Genomic DNA, 21,395 nt, shown 5'->3' with positions numbered 1-21,395 from the left:
TGGGTTTGGAGGCAGAGGTAAAAGCAGCAGGGACGGCCGGAGAAGCTCAGCGCCCAGAGAGGGAAGCGCGAGACCGGCAGCGGTGTTATTGCTACGAGCCGTGCAGACGCAGCGTGGTGAGAGACAGGACAGCGCGGCTGGGACAGGGTGACAGTGACAGAGGACGTCCCCTTTCAGGAGCCCAAGGAAGGCAGGAAAGCTTCCACCACGTGTGAAGGGAAAGCGAGCGACCGAGCGAGGAGCCGTGCTCTGGCCGGCCGGTCGTCGGCCGGTAACGGACACCGGCCACGAGCGACTCCGCGGCGGCGCAGGGCTCCCTCGACTCGGCGGGCGCAGCAAGCAGAGCGGTGAGAGCCCCGCGGCGATCCACCAGCGGCCGCGCGGTCAGCGCACAGCACACCGAGAGAAGGGGTCGGCACGCGGAAACCGTCAACTTACTAACTACGGTCAGGGGCAGCTCAAAACCTGGCCACTTCAACATCAGGGCTGCAAGGAAAACAGAAGGCAGGTTGTAGCACGCCGAGGCACACGGCACAGCCTTCACGGGGAGCAAACGGCTATTTGTTAATGAGAGAGAGAGCGGGCTCCGCTTGCAGGAGACTTCGCCAGCTGCGTTACACGCGTCTTCAGATGGAGGAAGGAAAAAAAAAAAAAAAAAAGTTGCATTTATTAACGTTTATGAGGTCTACAGCGCTGTAACATCAGCCCCTGCGACGATGGGAAGGAAGGGCAAGGCCAGGTTAGCGCGCCTGCCCCTGCGCAGCGCCAGGGCGGCGGGTGCCCGGGCCCGCTCCCAAGGGAGGGCTGCTCCCTTGCCGCTGGGAGCGGGCACCTCTCCCCGGCCCTTGCGTGGTTTCTGCAGCGTCCCCCCCAAGCCAGCAACGGCAAGCGCCTGCGACGCTGGTCGGCCCCGCGCGCGGGCGCAGCAAGCTGCTGGCAGGCGCCGCAGCCTCTCCCGCAAGGCAGAGCCAGGGGACACCAGGCACTTAAACAGTTTCAGCTGCTTCCGCTCAGCACATCTGTTTTAACACAAACTACGCAGACGTGCAAACTGAACGCAGACATAGGGCTCTCCTCTGATGTCATGGAGAAACGGAGAGAAGGGGGGGGGGAACAAAAAACAAAAACACACAGCAAAAAAAAAAAAGCATGGCCGATGCAGGCTGGCGGATGGTCAGCAACACAGGCATGGAAGCCGAAAAAGACACCGAGGCCCAGCTCAATGCAATAAATAAAACTTTTATTCAAACAATAACTCAGTACAGGGCACATTTCTCTCTGGCTTTTAAAAAAAGGTTTTCAGCACTTTACAATCTTCATACAAGTTTTGCTAATTTTTTTTTTTTTGTTGGTTCTTCTACATTCAGTCATTTAGCATGAAATACCCTGGGATAAAAATCTTTAGCAAAAGTATGACATCAATGCAGGAGGGTCGTATTACAATATGCCCATAGTCTAGTATATAAAACAAAGACTTTTCGGAGTGTCCGTGTGTGTCTGTGTATATATTGCCAGCCATGTCCTCGAAAACAGGCATGTAGGAGGTTTTAAAAATCACATCAGAAAAAGAAAGCGTATACAGCTTAGCGGTGGAGACCGCCACGGGCGCCGAAAGGGCCGAGCCGGCGCGCCCCCGGCTCCCCCCGGCGCCAGGGGACGTGAGACCCAGCCCCGCCGTGCCTGGGGTCATCAAGACACACAAAACCTGCCAAACTGCAGCAAGGTCAGCGCTGGCCTCTCCCCCAGGTCCCCACGGAGGAGACGCCACGGGGGCTGTCTCCTTCCAGTCCGATCTGAAGGTGTGAGCGCGGCTCTGGCAAGCTGCCTCAGCCCCCTGCTTGCCCCCCCCCAGCACTAACGTGAGGTAACCATACCTTGCTACAAAAAATATATATATATATATTTATAAAACAACAAGGAGTAACCCTTGGGACAGGGCTGCTGGGCTGCTCCTCGCCGGCGAGCGGGACGGAGCGCACCCGGCCCCAGCTGAGAACCAGCCATTTTTCTCCGAGGCCGAGACCTCTGGAGCATCCACTTCTCTTACAGCAACCTTTTAGACGTGGCTGAACTAAAGTGGATTGACCTAGAGAGGAAAGGAACCAGACCTGCCTTCCCTTTCAAAGGAGGAAAATGGCATCTCAGGCGAGCTCAGGGGACAGGTAAGTAACAGTACATACACCATAGGCCATGCATATTTGTTCCGTTCTGGAAAGAGTTTCTTCCATGTTAGTGTAACGCGGCACGTGTAAAGCCTCAGAAGAGGGATAGTGCATCTTGAACATTCACAAAGTAGTACAAAAACTGGATCCAACTAAGTGTAAACTGCATCCAGGCTGCTTCAAAGCGAGCACAGACTGTCTGGCAGTTTCTGCTCTGAAAGGCTTCAGAAACAAGGGCACTGTAAACACCGGGGAGGGGATGGAGAAGCACCATGGTTTCCTTGAAGATCACAAGAGTTTAAACTCCAAAAGAAGTAGAGAAAGAGAGAAAAGGGAGGAAAAAAAAAAAGGGGGGGGGAGGGGGAAAGAAGCGGAAAGCTCTTCAAAGCAGCAAGTTGCCACTGCTAGTCAAGGTGTCCTCACACCGTTGATACCAAACTGCCACTGCCGCTGTGAAACAAAGCACAGGAGACTGCCAGAGTGCACGCGACCGCCGCGCCGCGCCGCAGCATCCCTTCCGGCGGGCCCGCTCCTCCGCCCCCCGGCGCCTGCAGCAAGGGCTGCCCGGCACCCGCCGGCGCTTTGCCTCCACAGGAACCATTGCCCGAAAGCCGGCAGGGGAAGTCCCACGGCCCCTGCACACGCGGCATCGCCGCCCGTCCCCCGGGCACGGAGCAGGCGCAAGGCAGAGCGGGGCGACGAGCTCAAGCCCTGCCCGCTCTAACTGGTCACCACTCGCTCGCGGCTCGCTCCGACGCCCCTCGCTTGCGTTTTTAGCTTAAATACGGAGACCATCTCCCCCTGCCCGGCGGGCAGTTCCAGGCCAGAGACTGCCGTCCCCACGGCTCAGCGGCCACGAGCCTCCTGGGAAAGGCTCCCGCAGCAGGGGAAGGGGAAGGAGAAAGAGCTTCCAGGTGTGAGAAGATACCTGGCCAAGACTCTAGAAAGCTTGTGCTCGCCAAGGCCTCGCTAGCCTGGTTTAACCTGGAGGACAGGAGCACTTGGCTGTGGAGATGCAGAGCCTCTCCAGAGAAGCGAGTCGCACATGGAGCAGGAGGTCCAGGGCGGCGGTGGCTGGGGACGGCGGTGGCTGGCCCTGGAACCTGCCCACGCAGCTTCTGCCCTTCCCCGGAGACGCTGGGTCCCTCCGCACTCAGACACAAGACTTGCACCGTATCCTTCTCCAAATGATCTGCTCCAGGCCACCGACGCCTCCCTGTCCCCAGCTGCCCAAAGCTGGCCACGCACCGTCCACACGCCGGCAGGCCTACAGCCACCTCCCAGAAAGCCTCCTCCCAAGGGATACTGCAGCATGGCTTCACCCAGAGCACAAACACCAACAATTCGCTTTTAGGAAACGTGACAGGAAGGCAGCGTCTTACCTGCTAACAGACCTTGTTCCGTAGTCATCGAGACCCTGCGGGGGAAGCAGAGGAAGCAGTGAGATGCCTGGGACATGGGCCATGCCATTTCAGATGCCACTGGAGGGTCACAAGAACAAACCAAAATGCATCGGGACCCAGAGACTTTTTGGGCTAAGGGCCGATGCATTTGAAGATGAAAGGGAATAATGGAGATGATTTAAATGGGATTTACGCCGCAGGGAGTCAAGTCACACCATTCTCTTCAGAGCAAGACTTAATCTAGCAAGACAAGGAAGAGCAACGGCTGAGCGAGCTCTGGCTTGCTCTGTCCAGCTCCACCTTCGTACAAAGATCCGGTGGCTTTCGAGACGCAAGACACACTTGGAACGGGATCAGACAGTAAGTTTGAGAAAGACCAGTGAAATGTTCTGTGGAAAAAGGTAAGTGTTTGTACTGTACTGACTCCCACCAGAAACCACACAGAGTTTTGGACCATTTTCTACTCAGCTGATACTAAATGGCATTCTGCAGAGGGGGAAGGAGGACGGCACTGCTCTGAGGAGCACGTGGGAACTGAGCTCAGAGGAGATCCAGCCAGGACATCTCTCCCTGGGCAAGGGCTTGCCCTAGGATACGGATATGGACTGAGGAACAGCTCTGCTCTCCGTGACAAACACTGAACCTTTTAAGGAAGGACCAAGAGTCCCCGGTCACTGAGCTCTCCATATCAGGGACTAAACACCCAGGTTTCTCCCTCTCAGAGAACGCTTCTAGTCATGAAGCCCCAAATCCAGCGGCAAACCCTGCCCAGAACAACTTCCTCTGGGCTCACACTAGCAAGAAGTGGGGCTGCAATGGGGATCAAGCAATGCCTCCATCTCCATTCCCCTGCAGAGCCCCCCTGCCACGGCTGCAGCCTTTCGAGAGTGCCCTGCAGAAGGGATCAGGCGCTGAGCAACCGCGTCTCCCTCTCCCTGCCCTGTCCGCTGGCACGTGCCGGTTGCGCTGGGAAAGCCAACGTCACGCTCCCCCAGGACAGCCAGCAATTCCAGCCATGCCTGTCCGGCTGGAAAGCCACATCACATCAGTGGCTACTGGGCTACCCTGGTCACGTCACCCATGGGACCATCGGAGTTCGGTGGTGCTCGTGTCCCAGGAGCTGCTGCCCCTGGCCGGGGCTGAGATGGTGACTTCCTCCACGTAAATCCGCAGGCCCAAGAGAAAAAGGTTCCAGCTCCCTGTGAACAGCTCATTTCTGGTGGGAGGCTCTCATGGGGTTGGCAAGTGTTGTCGATTGGGGGTTTACGGTGCCATTTTGTGCCGCTCTGTGTCTTGTTTGCCCTACCCAGGTTAGCCAAACTGGCCTCATTTCTCCGTTCACTTTGTCTCTCTCCCACTGTTTCCCCAGCGTCCTTCTCCCCTTACCCCTACTCCTCTGGGAGAGATGCTAAGGCGGAGACGGCCGAAAGCCCTGGGCAAGCCACAAGAATCACCAGGCAAAAACAGCAAACTGTCCATAAATCCCAATGGAAACATTGCATTTGTTTGGACTTACAGCTGTTGACCTAGTGTAAGGCTTGTAGTGAGCAGATGGTGGTTGGCAGAGGCCACTGGAATAGTCTTTAATTGCACAACCATAGCGCATAAGGTAGTCCTACAAATAACGAACATAGGCCTGTTGGAGAAGAGCCCTCATTCACGTACACGCAGCCTACATCACGGTAAGAACAGGAACACGGTTCCTTCTGCTTTAAAAATACCGGCAAGACCGAGAAGCTGCAGACACCCAGGCCACAGCACGCTGTTTCAGTAGAGACTAAAGCTCTGGGGTTTGCTCAAGCATCTCCCGTTTAAAAAATAACCCCCCAAGTGCCCCACAGAGGGGAAGCACCCACTGCAGCTGCCCTGGCAAGCAGCAGCCAGCCGCCCGCGCCCGGTCGCTCACCTGGGAGAAGGCAGGCACTGCCACGCTGTACGGTCTCTGCTTGAAGGTGTTGACGTTTTGCGATGGAAAAGCCTGCGAGGACATGCCGTAGTCTGGTGGCGGGATGGCGATATCATCTTTGTCGAGCAGGTTGCCGGTGCTGCTGCTTTTCCCTTGCTGCAGACTAAACGGAGGGGACCCAAAGCAAAGACACCAACATCAACCTCCCGTCTCCCTGCCATCCCTCTTCCATTCAGGGCCGCAGGAGAGGCAGTCCCTGTCGTCACCACCAGCCCAGGCACTGTAACAAGCCAAACTTTGCGACACGCAAATCCCACCGGGATAGAGACCTGCCCTCATCACGACGCCGGTGCCCCTGCGCCCTATGGTCAGGCAAAGCCTTTTCTTCTCTGCTCACGATGGCATTTGCCCTCAAGTAAGCTACCGCATGCCTCTGCTTTGAATTCCTAACTACGGACAGTATATTTGGGGGGAAAAAATTAAATATTCTCATTCCAAGCCAGCAAGACTGGTCTGCTCAGAGCTGAGAGAAGCACAGGGGCCTTCCTCTTACAAAGTCAGCAGCACGACTCCCCCAGGCTGGGAACCCCCCTGCACTCCGCGTTAGCACAGGGCAGCTCAGCCAGCGATGCTTTTACCTGGCATGGACCCGTTCGCTTCCATCGTTGTCAAGGACCCGTGTGTAAGAGAAAGGAAACCAGCCTCTCCTGAAAGGCAAAAGCACGGGACAGAGTCAAACTGATGTTTATTGCTGGGAGACTCAGAAAAGGTCAAAGCGAGGCTGCACAAGCACCCGTCCTGGCAGCTGGGCCAGGAGAGACAAAGCAGCAGCTTGAGCCCGCCAGGCAGGCGGTTCGTGGGCACAGAGACTGCAATGGCACTCACATTTTTGTTTTCTCACTCTCTCCATAATGCCACCCGTCCCTGGCCTCTGGCACCAGCAGCGTGATGAGGTCACCTTCCTTGAAGCTCAGGAGGGTGCTGTTATCTCCAGCAGCATGAGAGAAAATGGCCTGCACCCTCGTCCTGCCGTTCCTCTCGAGCCCTGCGGCCATGGAGCTGGAGCGTGGCAGCGTCTTGTTTTCAGCTGGCAGGAGACAAAGACCAAGAAGCGCCCCAAGACTTTAGTCCTGTAACCATACCCAAACTCAGTTTGCTACTGTGGCATTTGACATGACCAAGGGCAGGCCAGGCCCTGCCAGGCCTGGTCCCTAATACCCTAATACCTATTTATCTTACTCCAGGTACCAATAAAACCTTTAGTGCTGGCAGATAGATCAGCTTTTCATTCATGCTTTCCCCCTTACCATCTCATTTATCTGCTCCCCAGTGTCTACAGCACGTCTCCTCCCATTTCCTTGCCAAGAGAAGACCCTGGCATCACCCTGATCCCCTCCTGCCCTCCACCTTTAGTACTAAGTGCTTTGTGCTTCCCACAGGGGATGCTCAGAGTCTTTGTGGTCCACTATGTGGGTCCTTCTGAATCAAAACACCTATCCTCTCATGCCTGCAATTGCAGGAGGCCTGGCCCAGCTGGTCCCTCGCAGCCCCACACTCTTGCACATCAGCTGCTGCTTGGCCAGGTCCCATCAGCCTGTCCCTGCACCAGGCCACAGGAGGACACCTCGTGTGCCTGACCCACACCACAGAAGGCCCCTCTGATAGCACGTCCCCAGGCTTCATTCATTTCCTTATGTAACAGATAAGACTTCTACTGATTCCTCAAAACTCTCCTCCTAGAAATCCTGTTACTAGGCTGAAACACTGCTTTCCTAAGAGACGCTAGACTGTAAGTCAGCGCTGTTCATTTCCCTAATCCCATGGCCAAAGAGGTGAGAACAGGACTTCTTCACACCACTGGGAGACACGACTAACCGCTGCACTGCCACTAACAAAACTAACGATGCGACTGGCACTTGTGATCTTATTCGCCATTAGACAGGAACAGACTGTGGCTGCCAAGTCAACCCCGTGACCTTCTCCTGCAGAAAGCTTTCCTGCAAGTACCACTCAACACAATCAGTACCAGCAAAGTGGGCCCCACCAGTAGAAGATGCTGCACAGTTGCTCTCTGAGCCAAAAAATATGGAAAGGGAACTGAAGACTCCTTACCTGATGCGTAGCTGTTTTTCGGTGGAACGTTTTTGCGAACAGGAAGTGTATTCGAGTAAGAGTCGCTCAGCTGCTTCTGAGGCTGGGAAGGAGATAAAGATTTGGGCTGTGCTGGCTTCATCTCAGACCAGTGGTTGTAATCGTCACTGTCTGGGCCTGAGACTCCGTTCATCACTGGCATGGTCTCTTGTGCTGACATTCGCTAAAGAGAAAGGAGAGGAGGGAAGGGAAGATGGGAAATGGCTTCATTAGGCACCCCACCGCAAGGTCCCACAAAGAAGGGATGCAGCTCCAGGGAACATGGTTCACTGTAGACCAGAAGCTTGGGCCTGCTGGGTTGTTTCCTACCTACCTGAAGCATAAAGCCCTGGGAAGAGCAGCAGAAGTCACCTCTATAGCATTTCATCCCTCCAAGCCGTCTTGCACTCAAAAAAATCTCTTCTGAGCTCTACTGCTCAGCTCATACCCTCCAGTATCAGACAGGAAGATCCTGCTCTGAAGAGTGTTTCATCACATGGGTTCACTCTAAGCACCTTCTCATGAGGTTACTGAGGGTACTTCAGTTTGGCCCCCACAAGAGCGCTCTGATCCAGGGACTTTCCCCATGGCCAGACAAGTCTAGCCCCCCACAACCCATCTGAGAGACCTCACTTCAGCCATTGCCTCCCTGGAGCTCAGCAAGCCAGGACACCTCTCAGGAAAGTACTAAAACTGGGCAAAAACATGAAGGTCAGAATGAGGCAGGCTGCTCCATTCCATATCAGACCAAGCCAGACTTCCCTCGTACCACAGAAGCATGAGCACTGAAATGCCCAACCTCTCGCACATCCTGTGCATTTATGACAGTTAATCGAAGGGCAACTTGCTGAGGACAATGGTGACACTGGCCAGGGCTCATCCCTCCAGCTTTACTCAGAAGGTCAGGACAACTTTCACTTCTTAGATACTTACTCCTACAAAAGGTGCCAGCTCCGGGGGGACAGGGAGAGGTTTGGCACCAGGAATGGGGTCAGAGATGATGAGGTTTGATTTGGATGTAGACAGAGGGCTGGGCATGATGGTGCCATTGCTGCTGGCAGCCATCTGCTGCATCAGTTGTATAGCACGGTCTGGGATCTTGTTGGGATCCGAGCACGACTGCTGCCACAGCGGAAGCTTCTGGGTCAACATTTCTTTCCCCTGCAACATAGAAGGCAAAAACATGCATAAGGGCACAGGAGCCTGTAGCAAAACCCAGCCCAGAAGGGAGATGCTGTGGAGAGAAATGTCAGTTTTCACCCTAAACAGAAGCGGGTGTGCACAGAATGGCAGGTAGGGATATTCAGGGCAGGATGTTTTGCCCTTTGATGTCCAACCATAAGCACGTGCAAGGACAAGGAGGGAGGCTGGGAATCTGCCATTGCAGGTTCACGAGACGAGGACAGACACAGCTGTCAGAAGGGTCTAAGCAAAGCTGCTCCTGCCTTGGGTGGCAGAGGGACCTTCCTGGCCCCATCGCAGCCAGCCACGAGCCCCGGTGCTCTGCATCCCTCACCTGACCGGCATCAGCACTACTGCGGCTATCTGGAGCTGGCCTGACTCGTCACATTTGGACAGCAAGCAAGACTGATCTATTCCTCTGTGCGTGGCACAAACAAGATAAAACACGGGGACTTACCCTTTTCAGGCTCTGATGGCAGCTGAGCCAGGAAGGTGTCATGAAAAATTTAAAGGACAGAAGGAAAAGGTAATTTGTTTCCCCAGCTCGTTCTGAGATAGCCTCTGTGTGGCAGCTTGAAGAACAGATGAGCCAGAGGAAGCCAGGCGGGGAGCTGGGCCACGCAGAGGACAGCACGGTTCCAACAAGGGAAGACGTAAAACCCGAACGAAGGCTTGGTCAAGGGATTCGCCGCGGGAGCAGCACCGCTCTGTTATTTGTGCCATGGTGACAACAGCTACCGAGGAAAAGGAAGACGACAGCTCCTGGCGCGCTGGAGGCACAGCCAGGCACGTGGGCTGGGTTAACGGGGAGTCCCGTGACGGGGCCCGTGGTGCGCGCTGACCACTGCTCCCGCTCTGGAGCCGAGCTTCCCCGCTGCGCGACCCAGCGCAACGGCAGCTTTCCGCCGGCAGCCTCGTGGCTCCTGGGCCGCCCGCCGTGCCGTGCCGTGCCCGGCCACCCGGCTCGGCCGCGAGGGTCAGTGAGCACCCTGCCCCGAGCCCGGGCGCTGCTCCCCGGCACGAGGGGCCAGCGGGGAGCTCTGCTCCTGGCGACCGGCTAAGCGAAGGATCATCCTTCAGACACAGGCAGTAGGCAGCCAGGATATTTGCTGCAGCACGTTATTTTTGTGCCAGGGACATGCTTTCCACACCACTGAAAACCTACCAACGCTGCAGGTCAGCGACCCCGGGACGCTCGCAAGCGTTAACAGAACTGCAATGGCCGCGGCAGCGGTACGCTACAGTGACGGCTGCCTGTAACGCCTCCGCTGCACGCGGGGCGGGGGGAAATCACAACGCGTACTCTGTTCCCAAGGGCTGAGCTTGTTTTTCAGGACTGCTCGGCTCCGATAGCCTCTGGTCCCTACTGCTCTGCAGCTAAAACGCAATTAAAAAAACCCCCTCAGTGTTCCTCGCCTGCAGCCCATCGCACGGGGTAAGACCTGCGGCCACCCCTCGCTACGCTTCCAGGCAAGCAAAAACTCAGCTAGAGCTAAACCTTTTCCTTATTCGACTACTACCTGCAATCACGCGGCTCTCCAAGGGCGCAGACGCCCCAAAACGCTCCCTGGAGTCTTCCCTCAGTGCACCATAACGTACAGCTCCCAAACACCTGCCTAAGCTCTTCCCCCGAAGACACGCAACGGGGAGCAGCACACGAGGCGCTCGTCCTCCGCGGAGCCAGCACCGCGCGCCACCTCTCCCGAGAGAAGCTGGCTCAGCCGCCAGTTAGCCACGCAGCAGAGCTGCACCGCCGAGAGCGAGCTCACACGCCTGCTGGGCTCACCGCTCCTCCCGGGTGAAGGGGGGAGGCTTTCGGAGCCGATATAAGAGCGGAGCGCACGGCCTGCACGGCCCCGCCACCCCCCCATCCCTGGGGGCAGGGAAGGAGTGACTTTTTTTTTCCCCCTCCCGCGCTTCGTGAGAAGGGAACATACGTTGCTTGTTGACTCAGCACCTATCGCAGCGCAAGGACAGCTGTGACCAACGTGAACGCTTCCACGTCGCCCTCGTTCCAAGCGAGGAACCATCTTGACGGATGGGGGTTGCGAGCGGCGGAGGGTGCCAGTGGGCAACCACCAAGGAGCCTCTGGCAGGGCCAAGCCCTCAGACTTCAGGGGCCAAGACCTCAACGACAGCGTGGCCCGCGCGAGGCAGGCGCAGCCCCCTTCGCCCACCAGGGACTCTCCTGCAGAGGGGCTGCCGCCGCCTGGGTAAGACCAGAGCGTGGCACGTGCTGCCGGGCTCTGGCTCGAGCGCCGTCACTTTGGCGGAGACGCCCCTGCCCGGGCAGCCCGCCGCTCACCTTGGCGTGGTAGGTGATGGCGCTCTTCGCCACGGCGCACTGCTTCTCCACCAGGAAGCAGAAGCGCCTCCTCTCTTCCGTGAGCGCCGTCTTGTAGCCGTCGGAGACGTAGCTTTCCAGCTCTCCTTGCTTGCTGCTGATGGCTTCGATGTACTAGGATAGAAAAGAGAAAGCAAGGAGGTGACGACACTGGCGCGCAGGGGGCCGCGGAGCCCCGGCGGGGCCGGGGCTGGCCGCGCACGTGCGCCGGCGGGCGTCTCTGCGCCTCCCCTCCGAGCAGCCCTGGCTCATCCGAGCCCCCCACGCAGCGGCGCTGACTCAGAGCGTGGGCTCGGCGGCGGCGCGGGCGGCAGGGCGAAGGGACGGGCCGCGCCGCTGGCAGCCGCCCGCGCTCTTCCTCAGCTCGGCCCGGAGTTAGACGACTGCCCCAGCGACGGGGCCTCGGCAAGGAGCACGAGAGAGGGCTTCAGAGCAGCATCGACGCAGCCCCTCTCGCCAGGGCTGAGCTCGGAGAGCAGGGGACGTCCCCAACTCCCCGACCCGGCCACCTTCTCCTCCCTCCATGGCCTTGGGACGTCCCCAACTCCCCGACCCGGCCGCCTTCTCCTCCCTCCATGGCCTCGGGACGTCCCCAACTCCCCGACCCGGCCGCCTTCTCCTCCCTCCATGGCCTCGGGACGTCCCCAACTCCCCGACCCGGCCGCCTTCTCCTCCCTCCACAGCCTCAGGATGTCCCCAACTGCTAACCTGGCCACCTTCTCCTCCCTCCGTGGCCTCGGGACGTCCCCAACTCCCCGACCCGGCCGCCTTCTCCTCCCTCCGTGGCCTCAGGGCGTCCCCAACTCCCTGACCCAACCGTCTTCTCCTCCCTCCATGGCCTCGGGATGTCCCCAACTCCCCGACCCGGCCGCCTTCTCCTCCCTCCGTGGCCTCAGGGCGTCCCCAACTCCCTGACCCAACTGCCTTCTCCTCCCTCCGTGGCCTCGGGACGTCCCCAACTCCCCGACCCAACCGCCTTCTCCTCCCTCCATGGCCTCGGGATGTCCCCAACTCCCCGACCCAACCGCCTTCTCCTCCCTCCACGGCCTCAGGATGTCCCCAACTCCTAACCTGGCCATCTTCTCCTCCCTCCACGGCTTCGGGACATCCCCAGCTCCCCGACCCAACCGCCTTCTCCTCCCTCCACGGCCTTGGGATGTCCCCAGCTCTGGTCCCCCAGCACCGCCAGGAGCTCCACGCTCGGTGCGGTGCTGAGGAAGAGCAGCCCCCAGCCCCGAGGAGGAGCGATCCTGCTCTCCAGGGAGCTGGGGCCTGCCCAGCCCCTCTTGGCACATGTGCCACTGCCATCGCCTCTCCCCGGGGACAGCAGCCCCTGCTGAAAAGCCACGACTGGCCATGCAGACCAGGTACAGCTACACCTGTTTCAGAAAGCCTGAGCTTCCCCAAGAAGAGAATTAAACTGGAAATCTGGGGCCCAAAGAAGCCTTCCTTTTTTTTTTTTTTTCCTCTTCGTGTTTAACAGTTTTATTTCGGGCATCCTACAACATTTATTAGCAGACACCTATAAAACCTCTAACAGTGAGATTAAGTGACATCCCAAACTTCAAAGCAGGCTTATTTTAGGGCAGGAGTTGCTCCTGCTCCAAGCCTGCCCCGAGCAGCCTCCCTGGAGAGCAGTCCCCTGCCGAAAGCATGGCCGGCCGGACACGCGCGCACCCCTCCCGCGGACCGGCTCCTTCCCCGGCTCCGACAGCACCGGGCAGCAGCCCAGCCACGTGCTGGTGGGAGCCGCTGCGTGGACGGCAGTGGGAGGACTCGCTCAGCTGGAGAAGGAAAAGCAACTTTGGAGACGAGTGGGCTCAGGACAGAGGCACCGCCACGCACGACGCCTCCGCCTGAGTATTATTAGCCCCAGGAACAGGCACAGAGGACCGAGCCAGGAGCTGTCTCCTGCTGCCAGAGCCAGGAGGGAAGGATGCCCCAGGCTGACGCACCGCAGAGCCCAGTGCAGCCCGAAGGCTCCCGAGCCTCCAGCTCTACCACCCCACGGCACTCAGGTGCTTTAAAAACATGGTCCTGAAAAAGCTGCATTTACTTCTGCTCCCAACAGAGCCTCGGGGCTGGAGGAGGCAGAGGTCTCTCCCTCCCCTCCTTCTCACAGCACTCTGCTGAACTCTGGGTGCCCCGGTTTGGGCAAGAAAAGGGAAGCATGACGGCACCTGAAACAGCAGGAACACGGGAGCAAGCACAGACCTTGATGCTTAAAACTCAATCCATTTAATTTGCTAAATAGACCATCAAAAAGGAGGAGGTAAGGAGCAAAAGAAGTCCACCTCCAGCAAACTCAGGGTGGTGAGCAACACAAGGCCAGCCTTGCCCCCTGCTTGCCATGCGGGTTTCCTACATGGTGAACGGTCCCAGAAGGAGCAGCTTTAGGCCTGAAGGTACCATGCACCACGATACAAGCCAGGGTGAAATTTCTCCACCTCAGCAAGGGGGGGTTTTAGTTTTAATCATGACTTAAGTAAGCAAGTTTAAAGAAAACCCTTATTTACATCCCTGATTTCCCTCTTGTTTTGCAAGTGTACTTTTAATTACTTCACTAAAGAAAGGCTCATTTTAACTGGCTGTAGCCATTAAGACAGGATGATTTGCAAGTGCAGAGCCTTTGCTCTAAATTTAGTACTCTCAGTGCTTTATATACTTCATGCAAATATGCATGATGTGCCATTGATTTATTCAGATCCTTGATTTTTACATGTTAATACATTAGAAAATGGTGAACACCACTTCTTCTTTACTAGATAGTTCTCATTTTGGATAATTCATAGAAAGACAACTTAAATAAAGGACAGCATCTCTTGGCCCCAGCCGACGCAGCCAGAGCTCGTGGGGGCCAGATGTCGCCCGCTGGTTGGAGCCTGGCTCTGGCTCCGAGCGCTTAGCCCTGGGGCTCCTGGCTGTCATTCCTGGGAGGATTTCAGGAAAAAGAGGGCACTGTTTGAATGTCGTGTAATTAATTTAAATGATTACTGTAACATAAGAAGTTTATAACTTAATTTAGGTTGTCAGTTTCAAATTCAGCTTTTAAGCCTTGAGAATCTAAATAAAACTTCATTTTGAAGGAGAGAGAAACCCCACCACTTCTGGAGCTCGCTGCACGAGACAGCAGGGAAGGAGCCCGGGTCAGAGCTCGCCGTGGCCACGGCAGCGCTGGGACCTGGAGCCCGAGCGCACGAGCAGCTCCAGAAACCTTTTCTGGGTTTCTAGGTTGGTGAGACCTCAAATAACTTCCCGTCTCTTGAACACATCAACTTCACATTCACCAGGAGCAGCTGACCTAATTAGCAATGTCAGCAATTGTCTGCACTAACAGAGCCGGAGTCAAGTGGGGAAATGATCTGGTTTTAAAATGCTGCTGGGAGTCGCTGAAAGTCGTCTTGGCCAGGCAAGCAGCTTCCCGGCCGGCGAAGGGACAGGGCCACCTCCCAGGGAGGGCAAAGTTTGGCCGGAGGAGCTGCCCTGGTCCCCAGCATGTCCCTGCCTGGGAGCTGCCAGCAGTTCCCCTGCTCGGAGCGAGGGATGCGGGTGCTCCCGCCAGGACGGGCGTCTGTGCTGGGCGACGGACCGACCCGGCTCAGCCACGGCTCCTCAGTGGTCAGGGTTTAGCTCCTTTCATCTGCTGCAAACTGGCCACCAGATGCCCAGAGAAGAGAGGTGGTTCATCTAAGTAACACAAAGCTTGGTCACATCAGCCCCAGCCAGCAGAGCTGGGTAACTGCTCCACTCACAGAAGGCTGACCGGGTAACCCCAACTGGTCAGATATAAATTAGGAACGAGAAAATACGAAAGAGGAGAAAAGCACACTATGTTTCCCACAGCTTGTACAGCAGCTAGTGCTGCTGCCATGGAAAGGCCAGGGCACAGAGGCCCTGGTGTTTAAACTGACTCCATCTTCCCAAATGCAACTCAAAAGCCAACAGCTGGAAGTGTGTAAAGATGAAAAAGCATCTAAGAAGTGTCAAGAGCTGAGTTCTTCTTAACATACTGCAATCAGTGCAGAGGAAATAGCAACATCATTACTGATTTTCACTCAAGCCTTTAATAACCACCTATCCTTTTTGGAAGGGGTGGTGGTGGAGGGGGGTTCAAGCAGTTCTATTCAAGACAAGAAGGTGAAAACTAATTAGGAATACAAGCCAAGAGCAATGCTAGTCACTAAGGCATTGAGCAGTACTGGAGAAACCAGCATTACAGGTCATCTTTATGGGAGATCAGAGCAGGTGCTAGCAAAGTGGGCCGCATGAAGGACCAGCTCTAGGCACAGCAAGGAAACCAAACTCAGGCAGAAGTGAGCAAGGTTCAGCTTCAGAAGTCACCAGCTAATCTATCGTGGGGATGGCAACAAGTCTTGAGGCTAGGAAACCTGTAGAACTGCAGGAGGCAGCAAGACGGGCACGTTTCCAGCAGGAGATCGCATCCAAGCAGGCGACTGTCCCAGAGCGAAGGCACAGAGCCTCCCGCTGGGAGCGGGGAGGGACCCTGCCACGCTCTGGAGCACTCTGCGCTCAGCCCCAGAAGCTGGGCTCCAAGCCCGGGAGAGGACAACCCAGGAGTAGCAGCGAAGAGCAACAAGAAAAAGAAAAAGCCTGTGAAAAGGCAAAGGGAGGGAAAGGATTCTGCAAGCTGTGTTGGACAGCTGAAGATACTGGCAGGATGAAGCACCGGGAAGGAGTAAACACAGAGAAGAGAGGATTTATTTAGGGAACCACCAGAGGGAATAATTAGACAGTAATGGGATAGAATCAGAAAGAAGTTAGGCTGATAACAGAGAGAGAGGTTTTGAGTTGTAGAATAGTTTCTCAAGGAAAAAACAGCTCAAACTACATCCCAGAATATAGTCAAAGTTGAAGAAAACAGGTATGGGGATCCTCAGCCCCATCAACCTCTGGGCAAGGAGAAAGGTTTTTCTCACCTCCAGAATTTGTTTCCAGCATGAAAATTACTGTGCTCCTGAGCCCAGATGTGGAGAGACACTCAGCTCTCTCCCTGCTCCCTCACATCCACCCATGTCCCCACGTGCTTCGTCGTGGACCTAGACGATAAGCCAGTGGGGGAAAGGACCACCATTCGTATCCGTTTGGCACCGGTGGCACTAGCCAAGAACTAAAACTACCGATACCTGCGCACAAACACTCAGCAAAACAGGACTTTTCAGCTGCCATCTCCATCACCAACACCACAAACAGCACGTTCTGCACAAAAACCTGCCCCAGGGTAGGTTACCCAACATGAAGGGGGACCGTGGGTGCTGCTGCATCACCCCAGAGCCTCTGCTGGATTTCTGCCCTAGTCCACAAGGGGGAGGGCAAGGAGACCAGAGGTGACGAGGGACTAGTGACATGGGTTGGCGCCAACTGCTTGAGAAAATAGAGCTCCTGTGTTGAGAAACAAATGGGTCTGTTCACCTCTTCTGTGAATGTTGGGAATCAATGCTGCTGGGACAGGGAGCTCTGGGTCTGATCCAGCAAGGCATTCAGCGAGATCTGGAATGGAAGTACAAGCGCTATTGCTGAAGAGGAGACTTCAAGAGCTGAAGCTGGTGCCTAACCTTGTACTGGGATATTTCTGCAATCCTGCACACCAAGCAATACTGTGGCGCCAGCCTCCATCTTCACTTAAACGTGCATTATAGATTGAGAGAGGATGGGCTGCTTTCGTTCTGTTTAGCTAGACAGAACGACATCTTATTTTAGCCCAGGGATATCGGCCTGCTCTTCCCAGAGGGGCGCAGCTACGGAGATCAGAGCTCAAGAACGAGCCAGAGATGGTCTAACCTCTTTCTTGTATTAATGCAAATAAAGTAACCAAGTAAACCCTTTCCTGCAATAGAGAATGCCCATACCAGGGTCATCCAGGAGCCAAAACACATTTTACTATCTTCTGGAAAAACAAAGCAGTCCCTCTACCGAGCCACATGATCCTTCATCAAGAAGGCATGGACAACTGCAGGAACCGTTTCCCTGCCCTGGCACACCCTTTGAACAGACATTCACCTCTGTGCCCCAGAGCTGAGCCCCCAGAGGTTACACCAGGCGCTGATGTTTGCAGCTGGTGAAGATCTTCTAGGTACTGGCACCAGGGCTGCACGGCCCACTAGTCTCCACTCTGTTTCATCGCTGTTGTATTGTGGCCACTCTGCTGCCAAAATGCCTCTTCCTTGCCCATTCCGGGGGTGCCTCCCCGCTCCCTTCACTCAGCAGACCGGGGCCCCGTGCAGTTCCCGTCACCGCAGATCGCTCTAAACGCTGCTCATTTGCGGCAAAAGCCTGACTTATTCCAAAGTAAGACCCAAATTACATTCCCCCTACGTGAAACACTTTCCTTTGCGAGCAGTGATGTGAGGACAGCTTTTGTGCTAGTGGATGACTATCAAATGCGAAACATGCACCGCTGATCCAAAAGAGCACAAACCTAATAACTGTCCTGCTCCAAAGGACCGGGCCTCCCTTTCGCTTCCCCACGAACCGCTCTCTCTCCTCATTACATTTGCTGTCCCACACATCTGCTCTTCAGGGCATCAGCTTCATCTGCTATTCTGGAAAAGTACCATGCATGCATGAGAGATTACATAAAATTTATAAAGAACAAAACGCAGCAGCCAACTGCTGTCTTTGGCTGCCTGCGTGTGGGTTCCAGGATCAACCTTCTAAAATGTTCCCTCAAGACGGAGGACACCTAACTGCTGATTGGAGAAAGATTAACTGCTCAAAACACACATCAGACCCAGTCCTGACGGGACTGAAAGATCAAGTCAGCAGAAGAGAAGTTTGAGGCATCGCAACACAGAAAAAGAAAAAAGCTTAAAAGATTTTTTATACAGAAATTTAAAAAAAAATCACTTGGTCGAGGATATATGTGTAGCAGCAGCCAACAGATTTGTAGAACCAGTCTCAGGAAACTGCGTTTTGCATGTTAAGAGTTTATAGCTCACCCTTTGGGCATGGACCATAACAGCCAGTCACAGAAACTAAACAAACACCAAAAACCACAGCAATAAAACAAAATAGGTGACAATAGGGGCCTTCTCCTCAGTGCTGTCTTTTTTTTTTTTTTTTTTTTTTTTTATAAGCACAGAGAGACTGCAGAGAAGTCTAGAAATCCATGCCAGCGGGGGGTTCCTCCACCCCACGTCTGCAGAAACGGGCCAGCTTCGCTAGTACATGAGGTCACAGCTAATTGCAACATAAACGGCAGAGGAAAAGGGACGCCCAAAGGGACGCGCCCTCAGGTCAGGCCCCGAGACGCGAGCAGGTGAGGCAGCAGAGCCGGATGCAAGGTTGGGTGATAGGTACCAGTTGAGCCCAGCCCTGCCCTGCCCAGCCCTGAATTGGGCGCAGCAAGATGGAAAGTCAGATGCTGTTGCAAGACCAGAGTAACTCAGCCTGTGATCTCTGCCTGGATCCTCCACCAAGTATTTCGCATGTGCTTCCCCCCACTCGCCCCTGCTAACTGTATTTAACACTTTAAAATATACAACCTAACTCAGTTTAAAACAAACAAAAAAAAACCTGGAGTGAATTATTTGGAGCCACTGAGCTTTTATATAATTCTTCCCTATGTGTCTTTTATAAGCCCTTGTAACCTGGTTAGCACAAACTCCTAATCAGTTAGTGTCTCTTGACCTATAGCTAAAATTATTTCTCCTGATGGGAATATCAAAATGAGGTTTCAATTACAAAAGTTTATAAAAACCTCTAAGCCATTTGGCACAACAGTATTTAATACTTAAAATATTCATTTGCATAGGGACAGATGTACATGTGAATTGCAGAATACATTAACATCTGGGCAGGAGCTACACTCTGATCATATGCCTCCTTAACCAGCAGTTCTCAAGCCCATCGCACCCAGTTCAGCAGACTCCTGTGTTTGCTTTTGCAGAAGGAAGCAGAAGTCACTAGGGCTTGTGAGATTTGAGGACACACTGAAGCAGGGGGCAAGACAAAAGCCACCCTGATCTGACTTCCTCCAGACTAGCTGAGCAGAGTTCACCACCTGCCCCAGGCCATCTTCTCTGGTCAAGGGTCTAAAACCTGTGTGGATGGCCACAACCCTCAGCTACAATGTCGAGACCATTTCTGAGGATAATCTGAGGATTTCTTGGCTGTAGCTATACTAAAGCTCTCTACCAGCCTGGTTGTACCAGATACGAAGGAGTTGCAGCCTGCTTGCTGTGCAGACGTTCACCAAGTTGCTGTCAAAGACGACCTTAGATCGATGAAGTTTGTTCCACCCACAGTAATTTGGAAGCTGTTACACCAGGACAGAGCTTAGCGAAATAGCTACATCTAAAACACGCTCACATAGACCATACAGATATTCCTCACGTGCCCAAGTCGGACACAACCTTTAAGCCTGTTTCAATCTTGTGATTTTGCAAGAATTACAAGCAACATTTTTTTGTCTCAGCTTCGTGAAGAAATTCAATTGCCTGTAGCACTAATATGATTTGATAAATTGATGAACCAACATAACTTCGTTGTTGACTTACTGATTCAATCAAGGTCATAAACCCATTGTGACCTTGATTTGACGGCTTGATCATAACCGACACTTAATGAAATTACAGCAGTTTAGCTTCCTTGATGTTTATTTAATCTTAATATTTGTCCTCATTCTTTTTCATAAAAGGCATGAAGTGAATAGAATTGGTTTATTCTCCCAGTTCTCAGGCCAGGCCCAAAAAAAAAGATCTCAATAAGTAGGTAACTTGGCTGAGAGAGTTGAGGTAGTGGCTGTTTCACTCCAACTTTCATTCCTCATGTATAACAAAAAGGATCCTCTGGACTGACCCAGAAAAATGAAAAAAGCTGACCTTACTGGGACACGCAACAGTGACAACCCATAACCACAGCATCTGTCTCAACTGTGACAGACTAAAGCTTTGGAAATGGAAAATCATTACTGCAAACTAATTGCACTTCAAGCTGCTTTTAAATTACGCGAGTCTCCTGCTATTGAAAACCACAAGGTGTTTTAATTTCTGAACTATTTTAATCCTGTGAAGTCCTTCTTCATCTATTAAAGCACAAAGTAAGCACAAGAGACGGCAAACATAACGTGGGACTTGCAGACAACGTCTGCATTAGCTCTCTAGGGCAGCTTACTAGGAGCCAGCGCTCTGCTGCCTCAGCCTCACCCCAAGAGTCTCATCCTCTTCCTCAATTCCTCCATGTTCCTGAAGCCACTGCTCACCATCCACGAGACAACTAGTTATGTGCAGTGCCTGCTGAATATTAGCATTTATTTCTCCTTTGTAAAAGGGAAAAATTTGAATTCAGGAGAAGAGTCTCAGAGCAAGGACAGGGTTTGAGCTCTTCTACTGGACTTTCTGATCAATGTAGCACAGCCTGGGAAGGCTGAGCCAACCTTGCCAGTATCCTGGCTCAGATGAGCATGGTCCTCTTCCACCTGGCAAACCAGAGCCTGAACAGCCTCAAAATTTGCCTCACCTTGGCAGAGCGAGATCGTTTTATAGCAAATACATATTAAAGCTCCCCGAGAGGCTGGAACAAGAGCAGCCACTTGCAGGGCGCCACTCACTCTCTTGGGGCTCAGATTTCAAGCATCTATTTTACTTATAGACAATGACAAAATGCGGTCACTCAATATGCAGTGAAAAGGCTAAAAGGAGCGATTATGCTTCCTGTAGCATTAAATATGAAGAGAGATGATGACAGAGCATCAAATTCCTGGCTGCTAAGTGCTACAGTAACTTAAGTGGATGAATCTTCAAAAGAACAAGATTTTATTGCTTTATTGAATGAAATGACTTATGTAGCTACCAGTATATTTCTGCCAACAGCAACTTCTCCCATTACGAGACAAAGCAATCCGCAACACTACATTAAAAGAGCTCCATCCAGTTGTTGTTTGATCAGTCATTTTTCCCTAGACACCAACTTGATGAAGCATGACTTCAATTTCCTGCAAGCATTAAGAGGTGCCTTTAGCAGCCTCCACAAAGGCCTCTGCTGGCTGGTGGTTTTACAAGTTGGCCACAAAGACAGTCCTGTGCCAGTTAAACAAAGCACAAACAAAACAGCAACTCCCTTCTGAGAATTGAGTGATTCTCAGTTTTAAGTAAACAGAGAGAAAGATTCTTGTGGAGACAGATCACATGGTGCAACACGAGCGGCTCTTCAGACAGGAGTCTGGAGCTGCTAACAGACCTCAGCTGCAGCGCTGACAGCAAGCTCTCTCGTTCTCACTAACCCAGGCAAGAGGCTCCTTCCTCAGGCCA

The 21,395-nt window shown here is 53.9% G+C and overlaps 1 protein-coding gene across 10 annotated transcripts in view; it reads right to left on the bottom strand.

Annotated features, from left to right (window-relative positions):
* Positions 1 to 21,395, bottom strand: part of BAIAP2 (BAR/IMD domain containing adaptor protein 2) — a 59,564-nt gene that overhangs the window by 4,173 nt on the left and 33,996 nt on the right. The window contains exons 7-15 of one of the 10 annotated variants that reach the window (XM_068913274.1): positions 11,089 to 11,241; positions 8,535 to 8,762; positions 7,584 to 7,785; positions 6,357 to 6,558; positions 6,110 to 6,178; positions 5,472 to 5,634; positions 5,082 to 5,180; positions 3,545 to 3,579; positions 439 to 486 (exon numbers count right to left, since the gene is read on the bottom strand). In XM_068913274.1, coding sequence (XP_068769375.1) covers positions 459 to 486; positions 3,545 to 3,579; positions 5,082 to 5,180; positions 5,472 to 5,634; positions 6,110 to 6,178; positions 6,357 to 6,558; positions 7,584 to 7,785; positions 8,535 to 8,762; positions 11,089 to 11,241 — 1,179 coding nt within the window. In that variant the 3' untranslated portion in view covers positions 439 to 458. Of the gene's footprint in view, positions 1 to 438; positions 487 to 1,219; positions 2,613 to 3,544; positions 3,580 to 5,081; positions 5,181 to 5,471; positions 5,635 to 6,109; positions 6,179 to 6,356; positions 6,559 to 7,583; positions 7,786 to 8,534; positions 8,763 to 11,088; positions 11,242 to 21,395 lie in introns of those variants that run through there. The other 9 variants (XM_068913272.1, XM_068913271.1, XM_068913278.1 and 6 more) reach the window with 9 other exon arrangements.

Source organism: Struthio camelus, chromosome 19, assembly GCF_040807025.1.
Source record: "Struthio camelus isolate bStrCam1 chromosome 19, bStrCam1.hap1, whole genome shotgun sequence".
NCBI classification, from domain to species: Eukaryota; Metazoa; Chordata; class Aves; order Struthioniformes; family Struthionidae; genus Struthio; species Struthio camelus.
The sequence above is the reverse complement of the archived record's forward strand: the minus strand, read 5'-3'. Positions and strand labels throughout refer to the sequence as shown.